The 26,319-nt window shown below is 35.7% G+C and overlaps 1 protein-coding gene across 1 annotated transcript; it reads left to right on the top strand.

Annotated features, from left to right (window-relative positions):
- Positions 1-1,399: 1,399 nt before the first annotated feature.
- On the top strand, positions 1,400-19,834 carry LOC146935238 (putative glucan 1,3-beta-glucosidase A). Its single transcript, XM_085750416.1, has 8 exons — positions 1,400-1,573; positions 2,721-2,840; positions 2,928-3,125; positions 17,567-17,722; positions 17,824-17,993; positions 18,132-18,281; positions 18,713-19,053; positions 19,512-19,834. Exons 1-8 carry the CDS (start codon positions 1,409-1,411, stop codon positions 19,697-19,699), a joined length of 1,488 nt encoding a protein of 495 aa, XP_085606542.1. The 5' UTR covers positions 1,400-1,408; the 3' UTR covers positions 19,700-19,834.
- The last annotated feature ends 6,485 nt before the right edge of the window (positions 19,835-26,319 follow it).

Genomic DNA, 26,319 nt, shown 5'->3' with positions numbered 1-26,319 from the left:
GTATTTTGCAGAATTGATATTGTTTTGCCCCCTTCTTTTGCTGCTGGTTTCCATTTTACATATGGGCTGCCGTTTGGTCTCAATTCAACACGAATGGAGCTTTAGTTTGATATTTGTGCCATACAGAAATCTTCTTCGAATATATGAAGTAATTAATTCATGGTTTAGATGCTAATTGCTTGTGAAATAAGAAAACTAGTGTAGTCCTAGATTGGTAACTTGTGAGACAAGTTAGTTAAGTCTGTTAGGTTTGTTGAGAATTTTCAAATAAAAAGGAAGAAACAAATCACAAATTGATTTAAATAAACATGTAACCGATTCTCTAATAAAAAGGAAGAAACAAATCACAAAAAGATAATGAATTGCATCTATCACAATATATCTATTCTTCTATATATAACAATATATCAAGGGATGCACATTTTTTAGACTAGACTTTTTCTTCCATTTTACCCTTCATTTAAACTGTTTTATCATTTTTATCATATCATTTAAATTATCAATAAAAAAAATTGTTAAATCTCATTCAAACAGGAACAATCCACGTTAGAAACTATAGAGGACATCATAAACAAAAACCTTATTTTGAGATTATATAAACATTATTTCTTCTAATTTTACAATTCACTTATTTTTCTTTTTAACTAGTTTGTGGTTCCTTGCCAATAAGAGCGGAAAGACAGAAACGTTGGTGCCTGTCTTGACACTATTGATTAAATAAACAAAGCTTTCAAGCTATTACTCATATTTCTCTTTTCAGTTGCATCGATATTCAACAAACTTCACCATTACCATAATCATTAACAAGTGTCCCAACAAATTAATATAACATTTCCCAGTTCGATTCAACCTTCAAGATAAACAATAGTGAATGGAAGCACAATATCAAATCAATTCCCAGCAAACCTACCAATTTTCCGAGGAGAAAACTACCATATATGGTATGCGCAAAATGAAAGTCATATTTAGATTTCAAGATGTTCTTGAAATTGTGAATGATGACATACCCTGCATTGGAGAACAATGCCACTAATACGTAAATGGCAACACATCATGAACACAAAAACAAAGATGAGAAAAGTCTATTCTTGATTCCTCAATGTGCGTATTCGAATATCTTTGAGAAGATTGTTGAAGAGGATACAACAAAGGATGCATAGGACACACTAAAATTATACTTTTTAAGACTTGGTCCCCCCGATTTATAAAACCTGGCTCCGCCCCTGATTTTGGTTATAATATTAAAATCATGCATTGTTAGTAGGCATCCATCTTGACACTCGGAAATAAGAATAAGAGAATGTGGAGCAACATTAATTTAAAAATATTATTGATCAATACTTTAAAGCTTCATCAGAGGCTATATATAGTGCCCTTGGTGATAGGGGCACTCAGGATCATTCAAAAAATGGAATATCGAAACTATTATTTGAGCTTCTTATTGGCTTTATGTCTTTCATGTCCTCACTCTCTTTCGTTTGCTTACAAAGCTGTGAATCTAGGAAACTGGCTTGTTGCCGAGGGATGGATGGAACCCTCTCGCTTTGACGGAATTGTCAACAAAGATCTCTTGGTATCATTCCCATATAATTTATATACATATTTCTCTAGTTATATTTTAAAAAGAATCATTTTATGTGTTTCATTCTTCTTATATTATATTAAATTTTATTTTCACCACCAAAACTATTATTTGCAACAACCATTTGATTATAGTATATGCTAAAATTTATATCTTTTCTATAAAAAAGTAGACAGACAAACACGTCAGTTACCGTCTTTATTATTAACAAATATTTTCAAAAATATATACGTACTAGAGAATGAATAAACATGTTAAGAGCTCAGTTGGTAGGGACAATGCATAATATATGCAAGGCCCAGGGTTCAAACCTCGGCCATCACAAAAAAATGTTAAAGTACTCAAGGGAAAATGATGACAGGTGGCGTTTACCTCGTTCAAGATACAAATTCTCCCACCACGGCCAATTGATTTTTTACTACGAGCTGGTTGTTACCTCTGACACCCCACTTATTCACTTTAAAAAAGTGAATTCTAGCCATTAGACTATTGACAAAAAAACGGCCAATTTTATTCATCATTGTCTAGTTTAATTTTAAGCCAAATATGGAAATAGACCAAGCTGATGAACTTATAATGGATAAGTGATAAGTTAGTTTAAAGCTGATAGCAGATAAATTAGCTGATTAAATTTGTAATGCTTGATAAAATTGGTGGTTGAACTAGTTTTTTTTTTTTTTTTGTGGTTCCCGAGGTTTGAACCCCAAACCTTGCATATTTTATGCATTGTCCATATCAACTGAGCTAAGCTCACGAGGACGGTGGTTGAACTAGTTTATAAATATGAAATGATATAAAAATCATATATTTAATTAATATATTGTTTTAATTTAGATTGTAAGGGTTGAATTGAAATAAATAATGATAAGTTATAAACCACTTGAATTTAACTTATAAAAAATGCTAAAAACCTTATAAACTTTTAAAAGAAAGTAGATATTTAATGATCTCCCATATTTTTTATAGTCTGTTGGACAAAAAGTTTGCCCATGGGTTTAGTGAGAGACAAAATTCTTGTTTTGATATATGTTTTGTTTAGCCCCATGGCCGGTATGTAAAAAAAAAATATTATGTCTAGTCACATGTTTTTTAGCAAATCAAATTCGTCATATTAAATTTTGATATTTGATGATTTTAGGATGGAACTCAAGTACAATTCATGTCAAGAAAGTTCCAGACATATCTTTGCGCTGAAAATGGGGGAGGAACTACTATTGTAGCCGACCGTAGTTCACCTTCTGGTTGGGAAACATTTAGGGTAAGTAATGTATATATCTAGGAAATTTAGAAATCTTGTCTTGATTACACTTGGTAAGTTAAGCTCTAATTTTTGGCTCATTTGCAGCTTTGGAGAGTCAATGACTCATCCTTCAATTTTAGGGTGTTCAACAAAAAATTTGTGGGGTTAAATAATATAGGAGGAGGCAACACAATTGTATCCTTTTCAGATTCACCTAGCAACCTAGAAACATTTCAGATTATAAGGAACAATGATGATCCCCTCAAAATTCGAATCAAATCATCAAATGGTCTATTTTTGCAGGTACTCATTAGTCCATCCTCAAGCTAATCAATTTAAATCATTTAAATCAAATCATGTAATCTAAATAAGTTCTCTACTTCTAAACCAATCATAAGAGACCAAATTCTTTAAAATCAAGTTACTAATATAGATATTAGAGACTTTGAAAAAATGACATTGGTCTCATATTTTGGCACTATATTAGAGAAAGAATTGGACAAATTTCATGTATTTTTTGTGATCTAATTTTCTATAAAACTTTTTGGTTGGATTATGATAAGTGTTTAAAAGTGATATATTTCGCATAGGAGTTTAGGCGTTTTAGTGACTTGTTTTGCAAGATTCTCTATGGAAAACTCCAAATATTGTGTTAATATGTCATTTATGCTTTTGAGCCTTAGTCTACCCTTTTTGTGCAGGAAATTACAAGCAAGGAGCAAGAAATGTCAAAGTTCAAAGAAGCTACGCCATTAGCGTGTCCTACGCTATTGGCGTGATGAAAAAATGCCAAAGGTCAGAGGGATACGCCATTAGCGCACCTGGGGCGTGGATCTGGAGCACTCTTGAAGAGTACGCTAATAGCGTATTCTGAGCTATTAGCGTACAATGTCCAGAGAGCTACGCTATATGCGTACCTGGAGCGTGGAAGCAGAAGCTGGGTTTGAAGAGCTACGCTATTAGCGTATTTCACGCTATTAGCGTAAATGCTCCAGAGAGCCACGCTATTAGCGTGGCTGGAGCGTAGCAGCAGGGCAAGAACAACGTGGCAGGCTCCCATTGGCCAAATTATAGGCCGCCTTACCACGCTATTAGCGTGAGTTGCGCTATTAGCGCAGGTGCAAAAACACAGGCCATTTAAATAGCATTTTTACCTCTCTTTTAGGTATTCACTATTCCATTGAAACATTTTATACATTTCTAGAGAGAGGTTAGAGCTATTTCATAGAGAGAAACACAAAGCAAGTGATTAAAGAGTAGATTCAACCCTAGATTCATTGAGACATCAAGGATCTTGGCATGGAATCTTCATCTTTCCTTCATTCCTTGCATTAGTTTACATGTCTATATGTAACTAACCTTCTTTGTAGTATTGAGGTAACAATCAAGCTATTATGTAATCTTTTGATCTTTTAATATATATGGTTCTAGCTATATGATTCAATATTGTTGTTATTCTTGCTTTTAATGCTTTCAAAGAGATTCAAGATGTTTTGGACACAAACCCTTGAATCTAGAACTAGAATAACAATCTATCTTATGTTATATCACTCTTGACAAGTTTGTAAACCTTTGATAATTACTTTTAATCAAGCTTTTAATGCTTTCGGATACTTAATCAGGCTGGACACGGTCGATTAAGTCATCCGATCGACTTTGTTATCGTTTAAGGAATTTGTACACGAATGTTTAAACGCTAACTTGGAAATAACGATGTCGCTTTGGACACGAAGGATATTGTAGAAATGATTGTAATAATATTGGTTATAAAGCTAGAGTCTGTTAATCGATCGAGAGATTGCTGCTGTTATGCTTGCTCGTTATCTTATACCGCAAGCGAAATAGTTCAATCCCCTCTCGTTTTTACTTAAATGTCAAATATGGATATAGTGTTACACACAAACAAATTATATCCAAACCCTTAATGTGAACGATTGTGTAAATGCTTATGATTAACGTAACTCCCTGTGGAAACGATCCTATATATACTCACGTGTACATAGTTATATGACGTGTAGGAAAAATCTTACATCAAAATGGCGCCGTTGCCGGGGAGTAACGGAAATTTTTATCATAAGTATCGAAACAATTTTGTCATGTTAAGTCAATTTTGCACAAAATTCTTTCATGCATATACTTATACACATATATCATTCATTATTTTTTATGCTAACCACCTGGTATAGTCTTGGTGAACTTTGTTTATGCGAGGTACCGTTGATAAAGAAGACCTACAATTTGATCCTGAAATTGAGAAAACTGCTAGGTTACTTAGAAAGCAAGCAAAGGAAGCTAGGAGATTAGCCAGGCTGGCTCAGCCGAAATCTTTACTTTTTATTCCTTCTCCGTCAGGTTCGGTGCATACTATATCACTAGGTGATTCTTCATCACATTCTTCTGCACATTCATCTCCGAGGAGTGATCCAGAAGTAGTCATGGCTAATGAAGATGAGAATGCTCTACCTATGTGGGTTAGTCCGAGGAGGCTAGCTAATCTTGGCAACCGTAATGCCAAATCTTTTGAGCTGAAGTCGGGGTTGATTAACTTGATTACTCATAACCAGTTTACCGGTATGGATCATGAGGATCCATATAAACATCTTACCAACTTCTATGTTACCGCCGGTACACTTGGTATGAAAGAAGATGAGGAAGAGGGTGTGTTTGTGCAATTGTTTCCTCATTCTTTGATCGGGAAGGCTAAGGAGTGGTATCTTGATCAACCAACTTATTTGATGGAAAATTGGGGTGAGCTAGAGAAAGCATTTCAAGAAAGGTTCTTTCCGGAGGATAGGCATCTTGAGGCTAAAACTTCAATTACAACTTTTGCTCAAGGCCAAAGTGAGACTCTTTGTGAAGCTTGGGAGCGCTATAAATCATTGCTAAGGAATTGTCCAAAGCATGGTTTTGATAGCCAAATGCAACTATATCTTTTTCGTCAAGGGCTTCAAGACATGTCCAAGACGATGCTAGATGCAAGTGCTGGAGGTTCTATTGCTTTGAAAAACCCAGCTGAAGCTGTCAAAATCATTAACCAAATGGCGCTCAACACAAGAAAATCTTCTCACAATCGGAATCCTAATCAAAGGAAAGCCGGTATTCTTGAGCTTGAAGCAAATGATGCGGTCTTAGCTCAAAATAAGCTTCTCACTCAACAATTAGAAGCTATGCAAAAGGAGATGAAAGCTATGCCTAAACAAATTCTTGAATCTCTCAAGCAAGAAGGAGGAACCGCTCAAGTCTATACTTGTGGACTTTGTACGGGGGATCATCCCACCGGCTATTGTCCCGAGCCCGGTTCTTTTGAAGGGGAAGAGGTCAACTATGTGGGAAACCAACAAAGGCCTAACCAACCACAACAAGCCGGAACCTCACAACAAAATCCGGGTACTTCCAACTTCCAAGGAAGGTATCCGGCCAACCAAAACCAACAAAGACCTTGGAGAACACCGTACAACAATAACTATCAATATCCACCATCAAACTACTACCAACAACCTTACCAACAACCATTCAATAATCAATACCAAAATCCACCACCAAATAACCCCCAACAACCGAATAATTCCCAAAGCACCGAGGAGGTCTTGAAACAATTCATGCAAGTGTCCATGGCTAACCAGAAAAACACCGACGCGTCCATCAAAGGCCTTGAAACGCAAGTTGGTCAGTTAGCTCAACAAATGGCTCAAGGTCCTCCGCAAGGTGGAGCTTTCACCGCTAACACTCAACCAAATCCTAAGGAGCACAACAAGGCATAGCAGTCAAAAGCTATAGCTACAAGGAGTGGGAGAGTAGTAGGTATAGGGGTAGGTGATGATATTGTTGTTGAAGAAAAGGATGATGAAGTTGTCAATGAGGAGGACAAAGAGGAGTTCGAGGAGGATAGTGTAGAGATAGAGGAGGAAGTGTATATAAAGAATAAAGAAGCATTAGTTGAAAAAGAAAAAAATCAAAAAAGAGATCTAGAGTTACAAGAGGAGATGGAGAGGAAGAATAAAGATGTGGGGAGAGATAAAGGGAAGAAACAAGTAGTTGAGAAGCAAGTGGTGGCTCAACGCTTACCATACCCACATGCTCCATCGAAGAAAGACAAAGAGCGGCAATACGCAAGGTTTCTTGAACTCTTCAAGAAGTTGTAAATTGATATACCATTCTCGGAAGCCTTGGAGCAAATGCCGGTCTATGCAAAGTTCATGAAAGATATCCTTTCCAAGAAAAGAAGAATCAACGATGAAGAGACGATCCAAATCGATGCCAATTGTAGTGCTATTATTCAAAGAACAATGCCAAAGAAAGAGCAAGATCCGGGAAGAGTCACTCTACCGGTAGCTATTGGCACAACACATGTAGGTAAAGCACTACTTGATCTTGGATCAAGCATCAATCTCATGCCTTTGTCCGTTGCCAAAAGAGTTGGTGACCTTTGTATAAAGCGGACTAGGATGATGTTGCAATTGGCCGACAAATCCTTTGCAAAACCACTAGGTATGGCCGAAGATGTTCTTGTAAAAGTGGACAAATTTATTTTTCCGGCTGATTTTGTGGTTATGGATGTCGAAGAAGATGAGGATGTGCCTATCTTAATGGGAAGGAATTTCATGCAAACGGCTCGGATGATGATTGATCTTGATGATAATATCATGAAGGTCAAGGTAAATGATGAAGAGGTTACCTTCAACATCCGAGAAGCTTTGAAGTACTCGAAAGACAAGGGTGCATGTTTCAAAATGGATGCAACCGAAGAAGTCATCTTGACTACTCGGAAGCAAATGCACAATAGAACACCCCTTGAGAGTGCTTTGGTGGACGCACTCAATGCTATTGATGAAGACGAAGCAAGTGCCATTGAAGAGTGTTTAAAGGAGCTAGATTCCTTGAAGGAGGTTCTTCCTAATCAAGCCATACTTGAAGATTTGAAAGAAGAATCCAAGGAAGAAGCCAAAGTTGATGACACCAAGGTAGAATTAAAAGTTTTACCATCTAATTTGAAATATGTTTTTCTTGAGAAAGATGGTACAAAACCGGTGATCATTAGTAGCTCCTTGTCCATCGATGAAGAAACAAAGTTGGTAGAGGTTCTCAAGGCCAACAAGGAAGCAATAGGGTGGAAGCTATCCGACTTGAAAGGGATAAGTCCATCTTATTGTATGCACAAGATCATGATGGAAGAAAACTTTAAACCGGTAGCACAACCGCAACGCCGCTTGAATCCAAACATGAAAGAGGTGGTGCGAAAGGAAGTAGTGAAGTTGCTTGAAGCCGGCATGATCTATCCTATCTCGGATAGTGCTTGGGTAAGCCCGGTTCAAGTAGTTCCCAAGAAAGGAGGAATGACGGTGATCACTAATGATAAAGATGAGTTGATCCCAACTAGAACCGTCACCGGATGGAGGATGTGTATAGATTATAGAAGACTCAATCAAGCAACAAGGAAGGATCACTTTCCCTTGCCCTTCATGGACCAAATGCTTGAAAGACTCTCCGGTCAATCCTTTTATTGCTTCCTAGATGGTTACTCCGGTTACAATCAAATCGCCATGAACCCAGATGATCACGAGAAGACGGCTTTCACTTGCCCCTTTGGTATTTTTGCTTATCGAAGAATGCCATTTGGCTTGTGTAATGCACCCGCAACTTTTCAACGGTGTGTTCAAGCAATCTTCTCCAAACTTATTGGAAAATGCATGGAGGTGTTCATGGATGATTTCTCAGTTTTCGGTTCGTCATTTGATACGTGTTTGAATAGCTTGGATACCGTGCTGAAGCGGTGTATTGAAACTAGCTTGGTGCTCAATTGGGAGAAATGTCACTTCATGGTTACCGAGGGTATTGTCCTTGGTCATAAGATTTCTGCTAAGGGTATCGAGGTAGACCAAGCAAAGGTCGATGTCATAGGAAAGCTTCCTCCACCGGTAAATGTCAAAGGTGTGCGGAGTTTTCTTGGTCATGCCGGTTTCTACCGGAGGTTCATCAAAGACTTCTCAAAGATTGCAAAGCCTATGAGCAACTTGCTCAACAAAGATAAGTCTTTTGTTTTTGATAATGAATGTCTTGATGCATTTGAATCTTTAAAAGAAAAGTTGACCACCGCACCAATAATCATTGCTCCTAATTGGGATTTAAATTTTGAATTAATGTGTGATGCAAGTGATTATGCTGTTGGTGCGGTCTTGGGTCAACGTAAGGACAAAATTTTTCATGCTATTCACTATGCAAGTAAGGTTTTAAATGAGGCACAAATCAATTATGCCACAACTGAAAAAGAGTTACTTGCAATAGTTTATGCAATGGAGAAATTTCGTTCTTACTTTGTAGGTTCCAAAATTGTTGTTTATACTGACCATGCAGCTATCAAGTATCTCCTTACTAAGTCCGACTCAAAGCCTAGACTCATCCGGTGGATGTTGTTGCTTCAAGAGTTTGACTTAGAGATCAAGGATAAGAAAGGCACGGAGAATCTTGTAGCTGATCACCTTTCAAGGTTGACAAACAATGAGGTAACCAAGAATGAACCGGAGGTTCGTGAAGAATTTCCAGATGAACGGTTGCTAGCAATCAATGTGAGACCGTGGTTTGCCGACATGGTGAACTACAAAGCAACCGGGTTCATTCCGGAAGATTTTGAATGGCAACAACGCAAGAAGTTCCTTCATGATGCTAACCACTTTGTGTGGGATGAGCCTTATTTGTTCAAAATTGGAGCGGACAATCTCTTGCGTAGGTGTGTGGATGATGAAGAGGCAAAGAAGATCCTATGGCAATGTCATAATTCGCCCTATGGAGGTCACTTCAACGGGGAGAGAACAGCCGCAAAGGTACTTCAATCCGGGTTCTATTGGCCAACTCTATTCAAAGATGCCAACTTACATTGCAAGCATTGTGATGAATGCCAAAGAACCGGATCAATGTCAAAAAGAAATGAGATGCCTCTACAACTCATCCTTGAAGTGGAAGTGTTCGATTGTTGGGGTATAGATTTTGTTGGCCCTTTCCCTTCATCATATTCAAATGAGTACATCTTGGTCGCTGTTGATTATGTGTCAAAGTGGGTGGAAGCCGTAGCATCGCCTAAAGCCGATAGCAAGACGGTGGTGAAGTTCCTAAAGAAGAATATTTTCACCCGGTTTGGTACACCAAGAGTGCTTATTAGTGATGGAGGATCACACTTTTGCAACGCACAACTTGCCAAGGCCCTAGATCATTATGGAGTCAAGCACAAAGTAGCATCACCGTATCATCCGCAAACGAATGGACAAGCCGAAGTTTCTAACCGGGAGGTCAAACGCATACTTGAGAAGACGGTCTCTACATCTCGGAAGGATTGGTCGGCTAAACTTGATGAAGCTTTGTGGGCATATAGGACTGCATACAAGTCTCCTATAGGCCTCACTCCTTTCCAAATGGTTTATGGCAAATCTTGTCATTTACCGGTCGAGCTCGAACATAAAGCCTTTTGGGCATTGAAGTTCCTAAACTTCGATCAAGAGAAAGCCAGTGAAAGAAGAAAAGTTCAAATGCATGAGCTTGAAGAATTGAGAAATCAAGCTTATGAATCTTCAAAGCTCTACAAAGAAAGGACCAAGAAGTATCATGACAAGAAGATCACTCTGAGACAATTCATGCCGGGACAAATGGTATTACTTTTCAATTCAAGACTGAGGTTGTTTCCGGGCAAATTGAAGTCTAAGTGGTCCGGACCTTTCATGGTTAAAGAGGTCAAACCGTACGGAGCTGTGGAACTTGAGGACCCAGTCACCAAAGCCAACTGGACTGTTAATGGGCAAAGGCTTAAGCCCTACTTCGGTGGTGAAATTGATCGGTGTTTGACGACGATTTCACTAATCGAGCCATGATTTCTTCAAAATGCGTCAAGCTAAGGACGTAAAACAAGCTCTTGCTGGGAGGCACACCCAGTTTTGTAAGTATTTTTATGGTTATTGCATATAGTAGTAGTACATATACATTTACAGCAGAAATGAAAGACTTTGAAAAACTGATCCTGAAGCCTCACGCCAATAGCGAAATTTGCGCTATTAGCGTGAGAGCTCCAGAGAGCCACGCTATTAGCGTGAGTTTGGCGTGGGAGAAAATTTTTTTGTGGGCCCAGGGGATTAACTCCCCATAACTTCCCACAACCCACTCCTCTTATTCCTTTTACGGTTTCATTCTTCCCTTTCTCACTCTCACACACAAAAACTTCTCTCACTCACACACTAACCCTAAAAATCAAAACCCTTTTCTTTTGGGTCAATTGGTTCCAAGCATTCATCTTTGCATCATTCATTCTATTGCTTGCATCCAATCACTGCACTAACAGGTTTGATTCTCTTCCTATCTTTGTTCTTAAATTTGAAAAAAAACCATGTTTTTGACATGATTAGAGATGGTTAGGTTAGGGTTAGAGTTTTGATTTGTGAATAGAGATTGTTCTTTAATGATAATAGTTGGAAAAGGAACAATAATCATAACCCACATGCAACAAACATTCATCTTTTGATTTTGACCCATTTTGTAAATTTGAAAAACAAGGGTTTTGAATGATTTGGTGTCAATGTTGTGATTCTGATTCCTTTTCATGATTTTATTGTGTTTTAGAGACATAGGATGAAACCTAGGGTTGAAATATGCTGGGTTGTGCTGAGAAATTGCAGGAACAAAGATTTTGAAAATTTGAAAATTGCAGGAACGAAGAAGTACGCTATTAGCGAAATATACGCTAATAGCGCAACTTTTCCAGAAAAATTTCGCTAATAGCGTATCCTACGCTAATAGCGAAAGTTTCCCAGAAAAATTTCGCTATTAGCGTGACTGGCGCTATTAGCGTAGTTCTTCGTACTTGTCCAGATTTTCAAAATTTTTGATATTTTTAAATGACCAATTGTAGTTTGTGCTAATATTTTCTATGCAATATGTTGGTGTTTCCTGGTTTTGTTGCAGATGGCACCGAAAAATGTTGAAAAAACTACCGGGACTAAGCGTCCTAGAGGCAAAGGTGCCTCTTCCTCTGCTGCACCTGCAATCCCAAACCGTTTCCCCACCCCTGCCCACTCTGCCAGGTTTAAGAAGATGGCACAGTACAAAACCTGGCACGAGAAAACTTTTGACATTCATCCTAGTGGTGAGCATTCTGATATGCTCCACATTTTCACTGGTCGCAAATGGACCAAACTCCTCGTGCCCGCAACCGAGATTAACACCGACCTAATCAGGGAGTTCTATTGTAATGCTGTCCCTGATGCCTCACCCGCTACCTTTGCTGAGACTTTCTCTTGGACTTCTTACGTCCGAGGAAAGCAAATCCCTTTTGATAGGGATGCAATCAATGATTTCCTTGAAAATGCTTTAAACCTTGAGCCATCTGAGGACCCCACAATGCCCACCTTGTGTACCTATGCTAAGAGAAACGCTCAAGGAAATTGGAAATATCAGCAAATTGAGCGTGATATAATGAACAAGGGTAGGCTATTTGTCAAAAATGACAAGGGAGAGATTAGGCATGCACTTACCAAGGAGATGACAGCTACTGCCCGCTTAATTTTCCAATTCCTTGTCCACAATGCCCTTCCAAGAGCCCATACTTCCGATGCCCCAAAAGCCGTTCTACCACTCATCTGGTGCATTATGAAAGAAGTGCATGTTGATATTGCTCGCATCATTGCTAATGAGATGAAGGCTGTGGCTTTGAAAGTAGCCACTGGTGCTAAGAAGGTGGCTTTGTTCTACCCGGGTTTGATTATGGGATTGCTGAAGGCTTATGGAGTGCCTATTTCTGGACCCTATGATGAAGATATTGAAGGGGTCATTACTGACACTCATATTCGCACCTGGGAGAAAACAGAGCAAAGGGCAGCCCAATACCATTTCTCTGATGATGAAGGTGGCCCATCTGAGGCTGCTGGTTCTTTTGACTTTTCAGGTTTGCAGACCTTTATGCTGGAGCAGCAGATGCATAACCAGTACGTGAGGGACCAGAACAGCTTCTTAATGGACCAGAATGAGGCAATTTGGAGGAGCAACATGGGCATACACCAGGACCTCTACAATGCTCACATGCATCCGGGAAATGCTGAGTACCCGGTTATGACTCCTGAGCAGTACCAGGCTTATGTTCATTGGCCTGAGGGCAGGCCAAATCCTTATGTGGGGGTGGCTGATGCTGTTGATGATGAGGCGACACCTGATGATGCTGGAGTCGTGGGTGATGATGATGATGTGTACCAGGATCTTGATATGGATGATGCTGGAGAGGATGATCAGTGAACTTGAGTTTTTAGTGATGTTTTTCTTTTTGCTTTATAACTCTTCGTTTTTATTTCATGTTGGAACATCTGTTTATTTTGGTTGTATTTTGTACTCTTCAAGCACTGTGGTTTTTAGTGCTTGATTTGTTACTTTGTTACTTTGTTACTTTGTTACTTTATATTTGGTTTAATAACTTAGCTTTTTAGTTTAATAACTTATGCTTTGGATGAAATTTTTGTTACATCTTGCTTGTGTCTCTCAAAAGAAAATTGCTCATGAACAATAAATCTTAAAGTGCTCCATGGAGCCATGTTTGAGCAAAAGCAGGTGAGTGATAATGATATTACTTGTGATAAAGCGTAAGGCCAAGGTATTGGTTTTCTTTTATTCTAGGTTTTTAATAAGAATTTGAAACTTGTACTTTGCACAAAATATATATCATTTAATTCTTTTCATAGACATAAATATTTTTGAACCACTTAGTACTTAACATAAATGTGAGGTAGCTTTAATCTGTTGTATATATGCTGGAGACCAATAATCACCGTCTAACTTGTTTTAGTTATGTTAAATCTGATAATTATTTTGAATTGTTTGAAAGCATGGAAAGGATCAAGGCACTTTTTGAATTGAGAGTAACCTACTTGACCACATAAAGCCTACCTGTGAGAAGAGCGAGTATCTGATACCCCAATCCGAGCCTAATGAATCAAGTCCTCAAACATGAACTGTCAATATTCATAAGCACAATGCTTGTTGAATTTGCCTGAAATTTTTCAAAAATCCAGTTCATGGTTGAATCTTATAGGACTTTGATATTTTTACTTTGTTGAACCCTTAACCTTTTTGTACTTTGTCCCTTGCCTTAGGATAGGGGAACATTCAATTAGAGTTTTTGTTGTATTCAAGTTGGGGAGAAAAAGGAGGCATTATATGTTAAGTTCTGGTGAAGTTGTAAAATAACCTGACAACATTGAATCAAAGAAAAAAATTGTACATTTGAAAAAGAATAGAAAAGAAAAGAAAAAGAAAGAGAAAAATCAAAAATAGAATAAGTTGTCAAGGTTATAAGTTTGATTGTTAATCACCAAAGGTTTTAATTCTTGGTAGGGAAGTATATGGATTTCAAGTTGTGATACAAAAAAATGTTCCTCTTTGACAGGCTTTCTGATCAATTGCCCCACATATGACATTTCTTTTGTAGCCCGGCCAAGTTATAACCCTTGCTAGACCTTTTGATCCATGCTTTTATGCTTTTTGAGACGATATTTGGATGGACACCTAACTTAAATAGGATGTTAGCATGATTGTTGGATGTGTGTTCATTACCTCATTCATTGTTAACATTATATTGCATTTACTTTCAAAGAAGTGTGTTAGGTGTGGTTCATAGATAGATATGTTTATGTTTTGAAGTTTGTGATGTATAGTTTGTGCTTAGGACATTTTTCGCATTCTTAGTTTGAACTTAGAGTAGCGGAGGACTTCATGCTTGTCCACGCGATCATTTTTGAATCACCATTTGTTTATTTTTGTTTTGAATTGTTTGACATCATGTTGAAAACCTTGTCCAAAGCCTTGTTAGTTTCCTTTTCAATTGATTTGTTTGAGGACAAACAAAAAGCCAAGTTGGGGAGAGTTTGATAAGTGTTTAAAAGTGATATATTTCGCATAGGAGTTTAGGCGTTTTAGTGACTTGTTTTGCAAGATTCTCTATGGAAAACTCCAAATATTGTGTTAATATGTCATTTATGCTTTTGAGCCTTAGTCTACCCTTTTTGTGCAGGAAATTACAAGCAAGGAGCAAGAAATGTCAAAGTTCAAAGAAGCTACGCCATTAGCGTGTCCTACGCTATTGGCGTGATGAAAAAATGCCAAAGGTCAGAGGGATACGCCATTAGCGCACCTGGGGCGTGGATCTGGAGCACTCTTGAAGAGTACGCTAATAGCGTATTCTGAGCTATTAGCGTACAATGTCCAGAGAGCTACGCTATATGCGTACCTGGAGCGTGGAAGCAGAAGCTGGGTTTGAAGAGCTACGCTATTAGCGTATTTCACGCTATTAGCGTAAATGCTCCAGAGAGCCACGCTATTAGCGTGGCTGGAGCGTAGCAGCAGGGCAAGAACAACGTGGCAGGCTCCCATTGGCCAAATTATAGGCCGCCTTACCACGCTATTAGCGTGAGTTGCGCTATTAGCGCAGGTGCAAAAACACAGGCCATTTAAATAGCATTTTTACCTCTCTTTTAGGTATTCACTATTCCATTGAAACATTTTATACATTTCTAGAGAGAGGTTAGAGCTATTTCATAGAGAGAAACACAAAGCAAGTGATTAAAGAGTAGATTCAACCCTAGATTCATTGAGACATCAAGGATCTTGGCATGGAATCTTCATCTTTCCTTCATTCCTTGCATTAGTTTACATGTCTATATGTAACTAACCTTCTTTGTAGTATTGAGGTAACAATCAAGCTATTATGTAATCTTTTGATCTTTTAATATATATGGTTCTAGCTATATGATTCAATATTGTTGTTATTCTTGCTTTTAATGCTTTCAAAGAGATTCAAGATGTTTTGGACACAAACCCTTGAATCTAGAACTAGAATAACAATCTATCTTATGTTATATCACTCTTGACAAGTTTGTAAACCTTTGATAATTACTTTTAATCAAGCTTTTAATGCTTTCGGATACTTAATCAGGCTGGACACGGTCGATTAAGTCATCCGATCGACTTTGTTATCGTTTAAGGAATTTGGACACGAATGTTTAAACGCTAACTTGGAAATAACGATGTCGCTTTGGACACGAAGGATATTGTAGAAATGATTGTAATAATATTGGTTATAAAGCTAGAGTCTGTTAATCGATCGAGAGATTGCTGCTGTTATGCTTGCTCGTTATCTTATACCGCAAGCGAAATAGTTCAATCCCCTCTCGTTTTTACTTAAATGTCAAATATGGATATAGTGTTACACACAAACAAATTATATCCAAACCCTTAATGTGAACGATTGTGTAAATGCTTATGATTAACGTAACTCCCTGTGGAAACGATCCTATATATACTCACGTGTACATAGTTATATGACGTGTAGGAAAAATCTTACATCAGATTATTGCACATAGCCAATTGGAGTGTGACAGTAGTGGTTTAAATTGTGTTTTTATCGTGGAGACTCATTGGTCAAAAAGATCAAACCAAGAGGCTCAGACTCTCCACCACCTATAAACACTATAGTTTTTCTTTTTCCCTGTGTAGAAATTCTTAATTCCAACATTCTTTATAATAAAGATGAGTGTTATGCACACTTTCTTTCTAACATTTACTCTCTTATTCGATGTGACTCGTGTGGGTGTCACCAATGGCGGAGCCAGAAATTTTATCTAATCTGGGCAAAATTTTGACCGCAAATTTACATGTGACATAATATATAAATAGTCATAAATTAAAATAAAAGAGGTTCGTCATTTTATCGATAAAAGTACAATTTAAAACAAGAGAGATGAAACATAACCTGCCAAAATAATTTGTTGGGGGTGCCAAAATAATATGTATTTTTGGTAGTGGCCGGACCTTGCAACCCCGGACCTTGCATATTTTATGCATTGTCCCAACCAACTGAGCTAAGCTCACGAGTACTGCCAAAATAATATGTAATATAAATTAAACAGTTTCATGAAAAAATAATGAGCAACATTTTTTATAGTGAAAAAATAAAGAAAAAATAATATGTAATATAAATAGTCTAGTGGTTGTTTCCTTTTGATTATAGTGTAGGGAAGCCAGTTCAATTCCCCTCAGTAACATTTTTTATGAATAAAATATAAAAATTATAGTAAAAATATTAAAAATAGGCAAGAGTAGGACTTGAACCTGCAAAAATTATTCGTTGAAAACTCAGTCACCCTTCCATTGCAACCAAGGGAATTTTGTGATATATCTATGCCTAACATCTTATACATATAGGAAATCTGGCGGATGCCATGGCTCCCATGAGTCCCCAAGGAGATCCGACCCTGAGTATAGGTTGAGCCCGGGCGTGTGCCCAGGCTAGCTGGGTGGTAAATCCGTCCCTGTATCTCACACTTTAGAAATGAATTCTACGTAATGTGGTGAGACTCATCTGAGTTTCATCCAATAAAAGAGCGAATAAACCCACTTGGGTTGGCCTAGTGGTATTGGCTTGGGACCTGGGAGTGTGCTCCTCCTCGAGGTCTCAGGTTCGATTCTCACCGGTGTCAATTTGGGTTGGCTAATCTAGCTTCTTCATGGGTTGGCTAATCTAGCTTCTTCAAAAAAAAAAAAAAAAAAAGAGCGAATATTAGAAAGAGAGTGTTTCTAACATTTTTCCTGCGAGTATTAGAAAGAGAGTGTTTCTACCTTTTTGTTATAGTGAAATATTGTTGTTTAAGTTATTAATAATTACATACAAATATTGTTCTTAATTTCAAGCACTTTAGTTATTAATCCTTGACCATATATGTGTGAAGGTTCAATCAAAGACATCAGTGATTGCAGATTATCAAGGCACAAACTGGGATGACAATGATCCATCAGTTTTTCATATGACAATTGTAAACACGTTACAAGGAGAGCACCAACTTACTAATGGTTATGGTCCAGATAGAGCCCCTCAAGTCTTAAGGGTGAGAATTTTAATAAAATTTTCATGAGAAACTATGACTTTTTTAAAAATCATTGTTGGATTTCCATATCATCTTAATTTTGAGCTTTGTTTGCTTTGCAGGACCATTGGAATTCATACATAACTGAAGATGATTTCAGATTTATGTCACAAAATGGATTAGATGCAGTGAGGATACCTGTTGGATGGTGGATAGCTCAAGATCCAAACCCACCTAAGCCTTTTGTTTGGGGAGCTTTGGCAGCACTTGACAATGCTTTCACATGGGCATAGTAAGTCTTTGAGATGTATTTAAATTTTAAATTGTAACACATAACATGTATTTAAGATGTAATTTAAAATTATAAGACTAAACTCTACCATTAAACTAACACATGATTACTAATCAAGTATACATTTGTAACTTGCAGTAGGCATGGGATGAAAGTGATTGTGGACTTGCATGCACTTGAAGGTTCTCAAAATGGTTTTGAGCATAGTGGGACAAGAGATGGATACACAGAATGGGGTGATTCATACATTCCACAGACAGTCTCTGTCATAGAGTTCTTAGCAAAAAGGTTTTGTCTCTATATGTATCTAAAGACATTGCAAAAAATACAAATTGTTCCATAAACAGTAAAAAAAAATTGAAAGAATAAATAGTAAAAAATTATTGGTTATCTTGCTATGTGTGAATAATTTTAAAATGACATGATGGAGGGAGTATATCATATAGAGAAATGATATTTGTACAACTATTTTGTGACAATTTTTTATCTCATACTCACATTATGCTTTTACTTTCTCTATCTCCCTGTAGTTTTGGTTTCCGTATCAACATTTACCTTTCTTTGTAAATTTATGATTGTCCCAAACATTATCACAGTAATAGTTGTTCAATACACACCTCTATATTACTTACATATCTCTTCCTTAAAACTTAGTTCACAAAAATAAAATTACCTACTCGAAACTGATTTCTTTATACATGAATTGAACTTGTTTACAGATATAGTAATAGAAAAAGTTTAGGAGGAATAAAACTGATGAATGAGCCACTAAGTGTCAATCAAGATAGCCTCAAGAACTATTACAAGGCAGCTTATGATGTTGTGAGGCAATACATCCCAAGTACTTATGTGATCATGTCAAATCCATTGGCCACAGATTCTAAACTTCTTCTCTCATTTGTCAAAGGGTTTGATAAAGTAGTCCTTGATGTGCATTACTACAATATGTTTTGGGACAAATTCAATGGCATGAATGTTCAACAAAATATTGACTACATAAGAAATGACAGAGCCGGGGATCTTAGTGGTTTTTCTTCGTCAAATGCTCTTAGTTTTGTAGGTAAAATAATCAAATCCTTGCCAATGTTAGTTGGTCTATATATTTCATGAAACACTCATTCATTTGATATATATAAATATATATATATATATATATATATATATATATATATTAAAATAAGAGTGATTTTAATATAAATAATGAAGAGATTATTTTTAGAGATTTATATTATATAGTATTCAATTATCTACACTTATTTTTATAATATGATTGTATTCAATTATATGCAAGTTTTTTTATAGTATTTTTATAATATGATTTTGATACATGTGTGAAATTATCTACACTTCTTTTTTATATATGAAATGAAATATATACACTACTTAAGCATAATTTTGTAAAAAAAAAAAAGTATAATTATTAAACTACAATAATAGTTAACTTTATTGATAGTTTTCTTAAGAGATTATATTATATATTTAGGATATCTAAATGATTTTACTTTTCTATTTTGGTAGGGGAATGGACGGTTGAATGGAGCATACAAGGTGCGTCTATGCAAGACTACCAAAGATATGCCCAAGCACAAATGGATGTGTATTCTCATGCAACATTTGGATGGGCTTTTTGGTCCTACAAATGTCAGAATAATCATTGGAGTCTCAAGTGGTTGATCGAAAATGGTTACATAAAGCTCTATCTCTAGATGTGAGGGGTTCTTCTTTCCCCTGCCATTGGAGTTTCAAGTGCACTTTTAAATAATTTGCGTCGAGATATGCACACTTTCAAAGATATAAGGGTTTTTGATTAGTGAAGGCGGGGAAAAGAAGTGCATATATACCTGCCATTGGAGTTTCAAGTGCACTTTTAAATAATTTGCGTCGAGATATGCACACTTTCAAAGATATAAGGGTTTTTGATTAGCGAAGGCGGGGAAAAGAAGTGCATATATATAGTTATCAATCATCATCATCATCAATCAATAAAATAATGCCGTTGAAGTTTCAAGTGCACTCATGTTTGTCAAAAAAAATAAGTGCACTCATGTTGGTTATGTAAGGCAAACTATACAAAAATAAATAAAAGGAGCTTTCTTTTAGAAATGAGTCATTGGTAATTTCATGAATGGCAGTATGTAGATCTAGTAGTGTACCCTTGACATCTGCCACTCATTTGGCTTGAGTGCCATGCTCATCAAAACGACTGTATTTCAATACATTAGCAAATACAAATAAATTCACCTTATTTCCCATATCAATTGCTGAAACTCAGACCGTTTAATTTAGGTTATTTCAAAACTTAATATTTCTACTCACTCCCTAATAAACACTAGTGCAAATGTCTCAAGGAAAATAATCAGTCAAGAAAATATTTTCAGCAACAAATAACTTAATATACAAACAACTCTAATGTCATTATACTTCAAAATCCAACTACTCAATGCAAGATACTCATATTTTGTCGATTGCGGATCACAAAGAAATAGCAATTTGTTCCGAATCCGCTGCAACAGTGCTATAACACGACTATAATCGTAATTTTACAGTATTTTGTACTAAATAACGTATGGCAAAAGAATATCGGTTTGTTCAATTCCACTACGCAATAGCGTTATAGCAAACCGCTTCAGCCGCTATTTATTAACACTGCTTCTAACCAAACCTTTTGCCGTTATAGCCTCTATTTTTAAACGCTACTTCTAACTAAGTATTTTAAAGTTACTTACAATGGCTAAGTTAAGCCTTGTCTGATGCATGAAAAAGTTGTTGTATATATATGCCTTAAAAACGTGAAAGAATGACTGAAGATGAGGATGCTCGAAGGATTGCAGGGTGTCTAGCCATTGTCTATCTCGCGACGCGAGGTGAAGGCTCGCAACACGGATGCATGAGATTCTTGTTTTCTTAGTCGCCAAGTTTTAAGGGCAGGATGAACTGTATAAATTCAAGGATCAGATTTGGGTTTTAGAGAGTGTGTGGAAAGATGTGAATCTTGGGGAACCAAAAGAGAAGACTCTTGGAAAAGGGTTGATGCCTTTTGTGGAGGGATTCATGGGGTGGAAACACATGAGAAACACAAAAGAGGTGAAAGTGAGGCAAACTAGGAATTACCAAATGAGAGAATCTTTAGGAAAACAAAGGCTAAGGATTGGTTCCTTTTGGGAAAGAAACTAGGGTTGATGCCTTTTGTGGAGGGATTCATGGGGTGGAAACACATGAGAAACACAAAAGAGGTGAAAGTGAGGCAAACTAGGAATTACCAAATGAGAGAATCTTTAGGAAAACAAAGGCTAAGGATTGGTTCCTTTTGGGAAAGAAACTAGGGTTGAGGAACACCTAGGGAATGAAACTAGGGTTGAGGAACACCTAGGGAATAAATAATTGAGCCTCTTGACCAAGGGAACGTTGAAATTGAGGTCTAACTCATCCTTACAAAACTGGCTAGTAAGGTGATGAGTGTCATCTCTTTATAAACTCTTATCAAGAGTCTTATGTGTTCGATGTGGGACTTGAGTTTTTCTATACAAAATCGATGCACAATAAAGTCGGAAGGAAAATTAATTAAAATGTTCTTATTCTTTTTTTTTTCAAAGAGTTAAGCAATAAAATAAATTTTGGGAAAGAAACTAGGGTTGAGGAACACCTAGGGAATAAATAATTGAGCCTCTTGACCAAGGGAACGTTGAAATTGAGGTCTAACTCATCCTTACAAAACTGGCTAGTAAGGTGATGAGTGTCATCTCTTTATAAACTCTTATCAAGAGTCTTATGTGTTCGATGTGGGACTTGAGTTTTTCTATACAAAATCGATGCACAATAAAGTCGGAAGGAAAATTAATTAAAATGTTCTTATTCTTTTTTTTTTCAAAGAGTTAAGCAATAAAATAAATTAATTTTTTTTTTAATTTTAATTGTAGAAAATAACAACTGATTATTCTATTGGCAAAAAAGTTATTGATTATAATATTAAATTTAAAAACATAAATATGATATGGCTTTCCTTTGTCATGTTTTGTTAACGCCCTATCATCTAAGTCATTGCCACATCATCAAATTGATGGTCAAAATTATAATTTAGTCAAAATCTATGAAATGGTAGATTAAAATTGCATAATTAAATATAGAGAGACAAAAATTGCAGTATTATCAAAATAGAAAGAGCGAAATTGCATTTAAGGAAAAAAAAAAAGGAACATGAAAGGAATCACACAAAGGGTATGGATAGATGAACTGATTTGAGCTAAGAGTGAATGAGTTGGAGGTATCGGTTCAAACCCAAACAATGAGTAAAATATTGGCTAAAATGCACTTTTGGCCCCCCAAGTTTCACAAACTTGCGATTTTGACCCCCCAAGTTTGAAAATAACACTTTTGCACCCTTATGTTTCACCTCCTTTATAAAACCATGGTCCCCCTTGATTTTGACTCAGTCAAAACTGATGTGGATGACATGTCACATGCTGACTGTGTAGTTTTTTAATTTTAAAATAAAATAAAAGCCACATAATTAAAAATGAAATAAAATAATTGAAAAATGAAAAGAAAACCCTGAAATCATCATATTAAACCCAAAAACACATATTCAAACTAGAAATACCAATTACAAAACAAAATCGAAGCAACTTCAAATCTAAACTCATAAAAACAATAATAATGGGTTGTGTTTAGATTCTCAAGGAGACAATGTTTTTTTTTTTTTGTTATTTAGAGGAAGGAAACAATGTTGTTGTTGTTGTTTGTTTTTTTTTTTTTTTGAAGGGAATGTTGTTGTTGTGTTTGACAGGAAAACCAATAGCAACAATAATAATTGGATATGAGTTATAAAGATTGAGTTTGGTTTAATTTATTTGAATGATTTTGATGTGAAGATGAAGATTAGGGTTGAAGATGAAGAAGATTTTTTCAATGTTTATTATTAGTTTTAATTTTATTTTTCTATTTTTTAATTTTTAATTTTAATTAATTTCCATGTGTGCACACAGTTGTTCAATATTTTATATTAAAAAAATATCGACATCAGTTTTGACCGAGACAAAATCAAGGGGACCATGGTTTTGCAAAGGGGATGAAACTTAAGGGTGTAAAAGTGCTATTTTCAAACTTGGGGGACCAAAATCGCAAGTTTGTGAAACTTGGGGGACAAAAGTGCATTTTAGCCTAAAATATTTAATCTAAAACAACTAATTACTACCATTTATCATTAAAAAAATTATAAAAAATATTACACAAAGACATACAAGGAAATACATTAATAAATAACCAAGATTGATCAAGAGATGAAACAAACTCGTAATACAAAATGAGGAGGTGTTGGATGGCGGCGGCGTCTATGGCTGAAGAGGCAACAATAAATTTGTGGCGAGATGATGATGCTAGAGAAGACAAATGATGACAACTTGATAAGGGACGTCAACGCAATTTGTTTTTGTTTTTTATGGATAAATGCTAGTTGTTACTTCAAAAAATAAAAATAATAAGGTCAAATATCACGTTTGCTCCTTTTAGTTTGACATAATTTTCAAGTTAGTTATTTAAGTTTCGAAAGTTTCAATTAGGTCCTTTTAGTTTAACCGAATTCTCAAGTTAGTCCTTTATGTTACAAAAGTTTCAAATAAGTCTTTTTAGTTGATAAACTATTTCACCGTTACCTCTGCTGTCAGTTAATAATTAACTGATGCTGATGGAGCCGTTAAGTTTAATCGTCACAAATGATCATTCTAGCACTATAAATGTCGTTTAATAGTGCTAGAAAGACATTTGTTGTTGTAATAATTGTCTTTCTACCACTATAAATGATATGATCATTCTAGCACTATAAATGTCGTTTAATAGTGCTAGAAAGACATTTGTTGTTGTAATAATTGTCTTTCTACCACTATAAATGATCATTTGTGACCATTAAACGTAACGTTTTGACACCCTCGAGCTTTTAAAAGCCAACATTTTAATCGAAGTCAACAATTTAAAGGCTACATCAGCATCAGTTAAATGAAGACAGACAACATGAATAACGGTGAAATAGTTTATCAATTAAAATGACATATTTGAAACTTTTGAAACTTAAAGGACTAACTTGATAATTCTGTCAAACTAAAAGGGCCTAATTAAAACTTTCGAAACTTAAAGGAATAACTTGAGAATTCTGTTAAACTAAAATGACCAAAAATGATATTTGACCAAATAATAATAAGAGTGGAGGGAAAATGTTAGTAGCAGATATAGTATTGAGAAGATATCTTCTTACACTCTTTTGAGATATAATATTTTGGATTTAGAGTCGCAACAAGAGGGTTTATGTTTTTTTTTTTTTTTTGACGAAGAGGGTTTATGATTTTATTTTACCAAAAAAATAATATCTAAAATGAGAGTGAGGGAGATACATGTACATTGCACAAGTTTAAATATAATTTATTTAGACACACATTTTGAATAGAGAAATGCTTGATATTGAAATTTCTTGTAATGAATATCATGCGAAAGCTCATTTAATAGATATTAACAAAATTGGTAATTTTTCAAAAAAAAAAAATTGGAAATCTAATTTGTCAAAAAATAAAAAATTGATAATCAAATTATTTCTCTTATCATTGAAATTTTAGATATTTTTTCTTCTGAATCACAATTCCTCACATATCACAAGCTCTTTTCGTGTTCATATATGAAGTAAGGAAAGGGTGTAAGCAAAAATGTGAATATTATCTGATCAGAAAAATAAAAAAATTACTATTATATTGGTATGAAAGAGTCCTGCTCAATGATATTAATACGTTTTCTTCTATTACTTATCAGGCTTCCGACTTTGTTTCTTTGCAATCAAACCATAGCAAAGTTAATCTTCGTCTTTTTTGTCAAAAAAAGGTTAATCTTTTTCATTCATATCCATCATCTCCCTAAAACTTTACTCCCTTCCTCCTAGTCCTATATATCCGTGAAAATATTTTATCTATTAGAATATTTCTTCATACAAGTTTAGCAAGCTAACATTAGCTCATGATTATTACTAGTCCTATGAGTCCTATCATACATGTCTTTTAATTATTTCTTACAAAACAAATTGTAAGAGGCTCTCAAGGCTATATATTGCTCAGCTAAAATGCAGCTAGCAGATATGTTTACAAAGGTTGAGAAGATTGAAAGGTTTAACAAGCTAAGAGGCTTGGTTGGAATGGTGAAATTGGAAAACTTGAATTAAGGGAGGATGTTAGTTTTAATTCAAGTTAGATGGTTTTAACTCAAGTTACTTAAGAGTAAAACATGGTTAGAAAGTTTGTTAAGAGTTAGTTAGATGACTTAGCTACTAGTTACCAAGTTAGTTAAGTTTGTTTTTTGATTGTTTACGAAGCAAGTCATGTGAATAAGTTTTACATAAGCATGTTGTAACTAGTTTTCAATACTTAATGAAATTCACAGTTTACAACAATCATTAATCTTCTTATTCTCGCAATTTTCTTAATTTGTCAAAACTAAATTCATAAACAAAACCTAGCTTGCACTGCAAGCAATTTATGTTGTGCTATCAAATTGGCATCTAGATCCACTTGTTCTGATCTAAGGGAGCAAGAGTACTTCAATCACGCAAAGAATTAGGTGCAGAAACGCTATAATTGAAACCAGGAATGGTAACAATAGTTTCAATACTCATGTTCCAATTCTTGAAGGTGGAAATTGGGAAAGATGGAGTGTTGTGATGAAGGATCTGCTTGGGGCACAAGATCTATTAGAGATTGTGCATAATGGGTATGATAAATTAGGTAGAAATGCACTTGAAGTACAAAGAACTGCGCATAAGGAGTTAAAGAAGAAGGATTGCAAAACATTGTTCTTCATTGAACAAGGTGTTGATGGAGGAAATTTTGAGAAAATTACTAAGGCTACAATACAAGATCAAAGGAAGCTTGGGATATTCTAGAAAAATATCATGAAGAAGATGAAAAGGTGAAGCAGATAAAGCTTCAGTATTTAAGAAGGAAGTTTGAGTTGATGCAAATGGAAGAGGAGCAAAAGATTGCTGATTATATTTCTAAGCTGGTTAATGTTGTAAATCAGAGGAAAGCATTCATTGAAACAATATCTGATCAACAAATTGTTGAGAAGATCATGAGAACTATATCTCCATGATTTGATTTTATAGTGGTGTTCATACAAGAATATTAAAGGATGTGAAAACTTTGAAGATTGAAGAACTACAAAGTTCTTTGGAGGCACATGAATTGATGGTGTCTGAAAGAAGCAGTGAAAGATTAATTCAACAAGCTTTGCAAGTTCAAACTGTGAAGAATGATGAATATGATAAGAAGAGCTTCAAGAAAGGCAAGAATAACTCAAA

This window comes from Medicago sativa, chromosome 3 (genome assembly GCF_051527215.1).
Source record: "Medicago sativa cultivar Bolivia chromosome 3, Bolivia_mono, whole genome shotgun sequence".
Lineage (NCBI taxonomy): Eukaryota > Viridiplantae > Streptophyta > Magnoliopsida > Fabales > Fabaceae > Medicago > Medicago sativa.
Note: the sequence above shows the minus strand (reverse complement) of the source record. Positions and strands in the feature narration are given on the sequence as shown.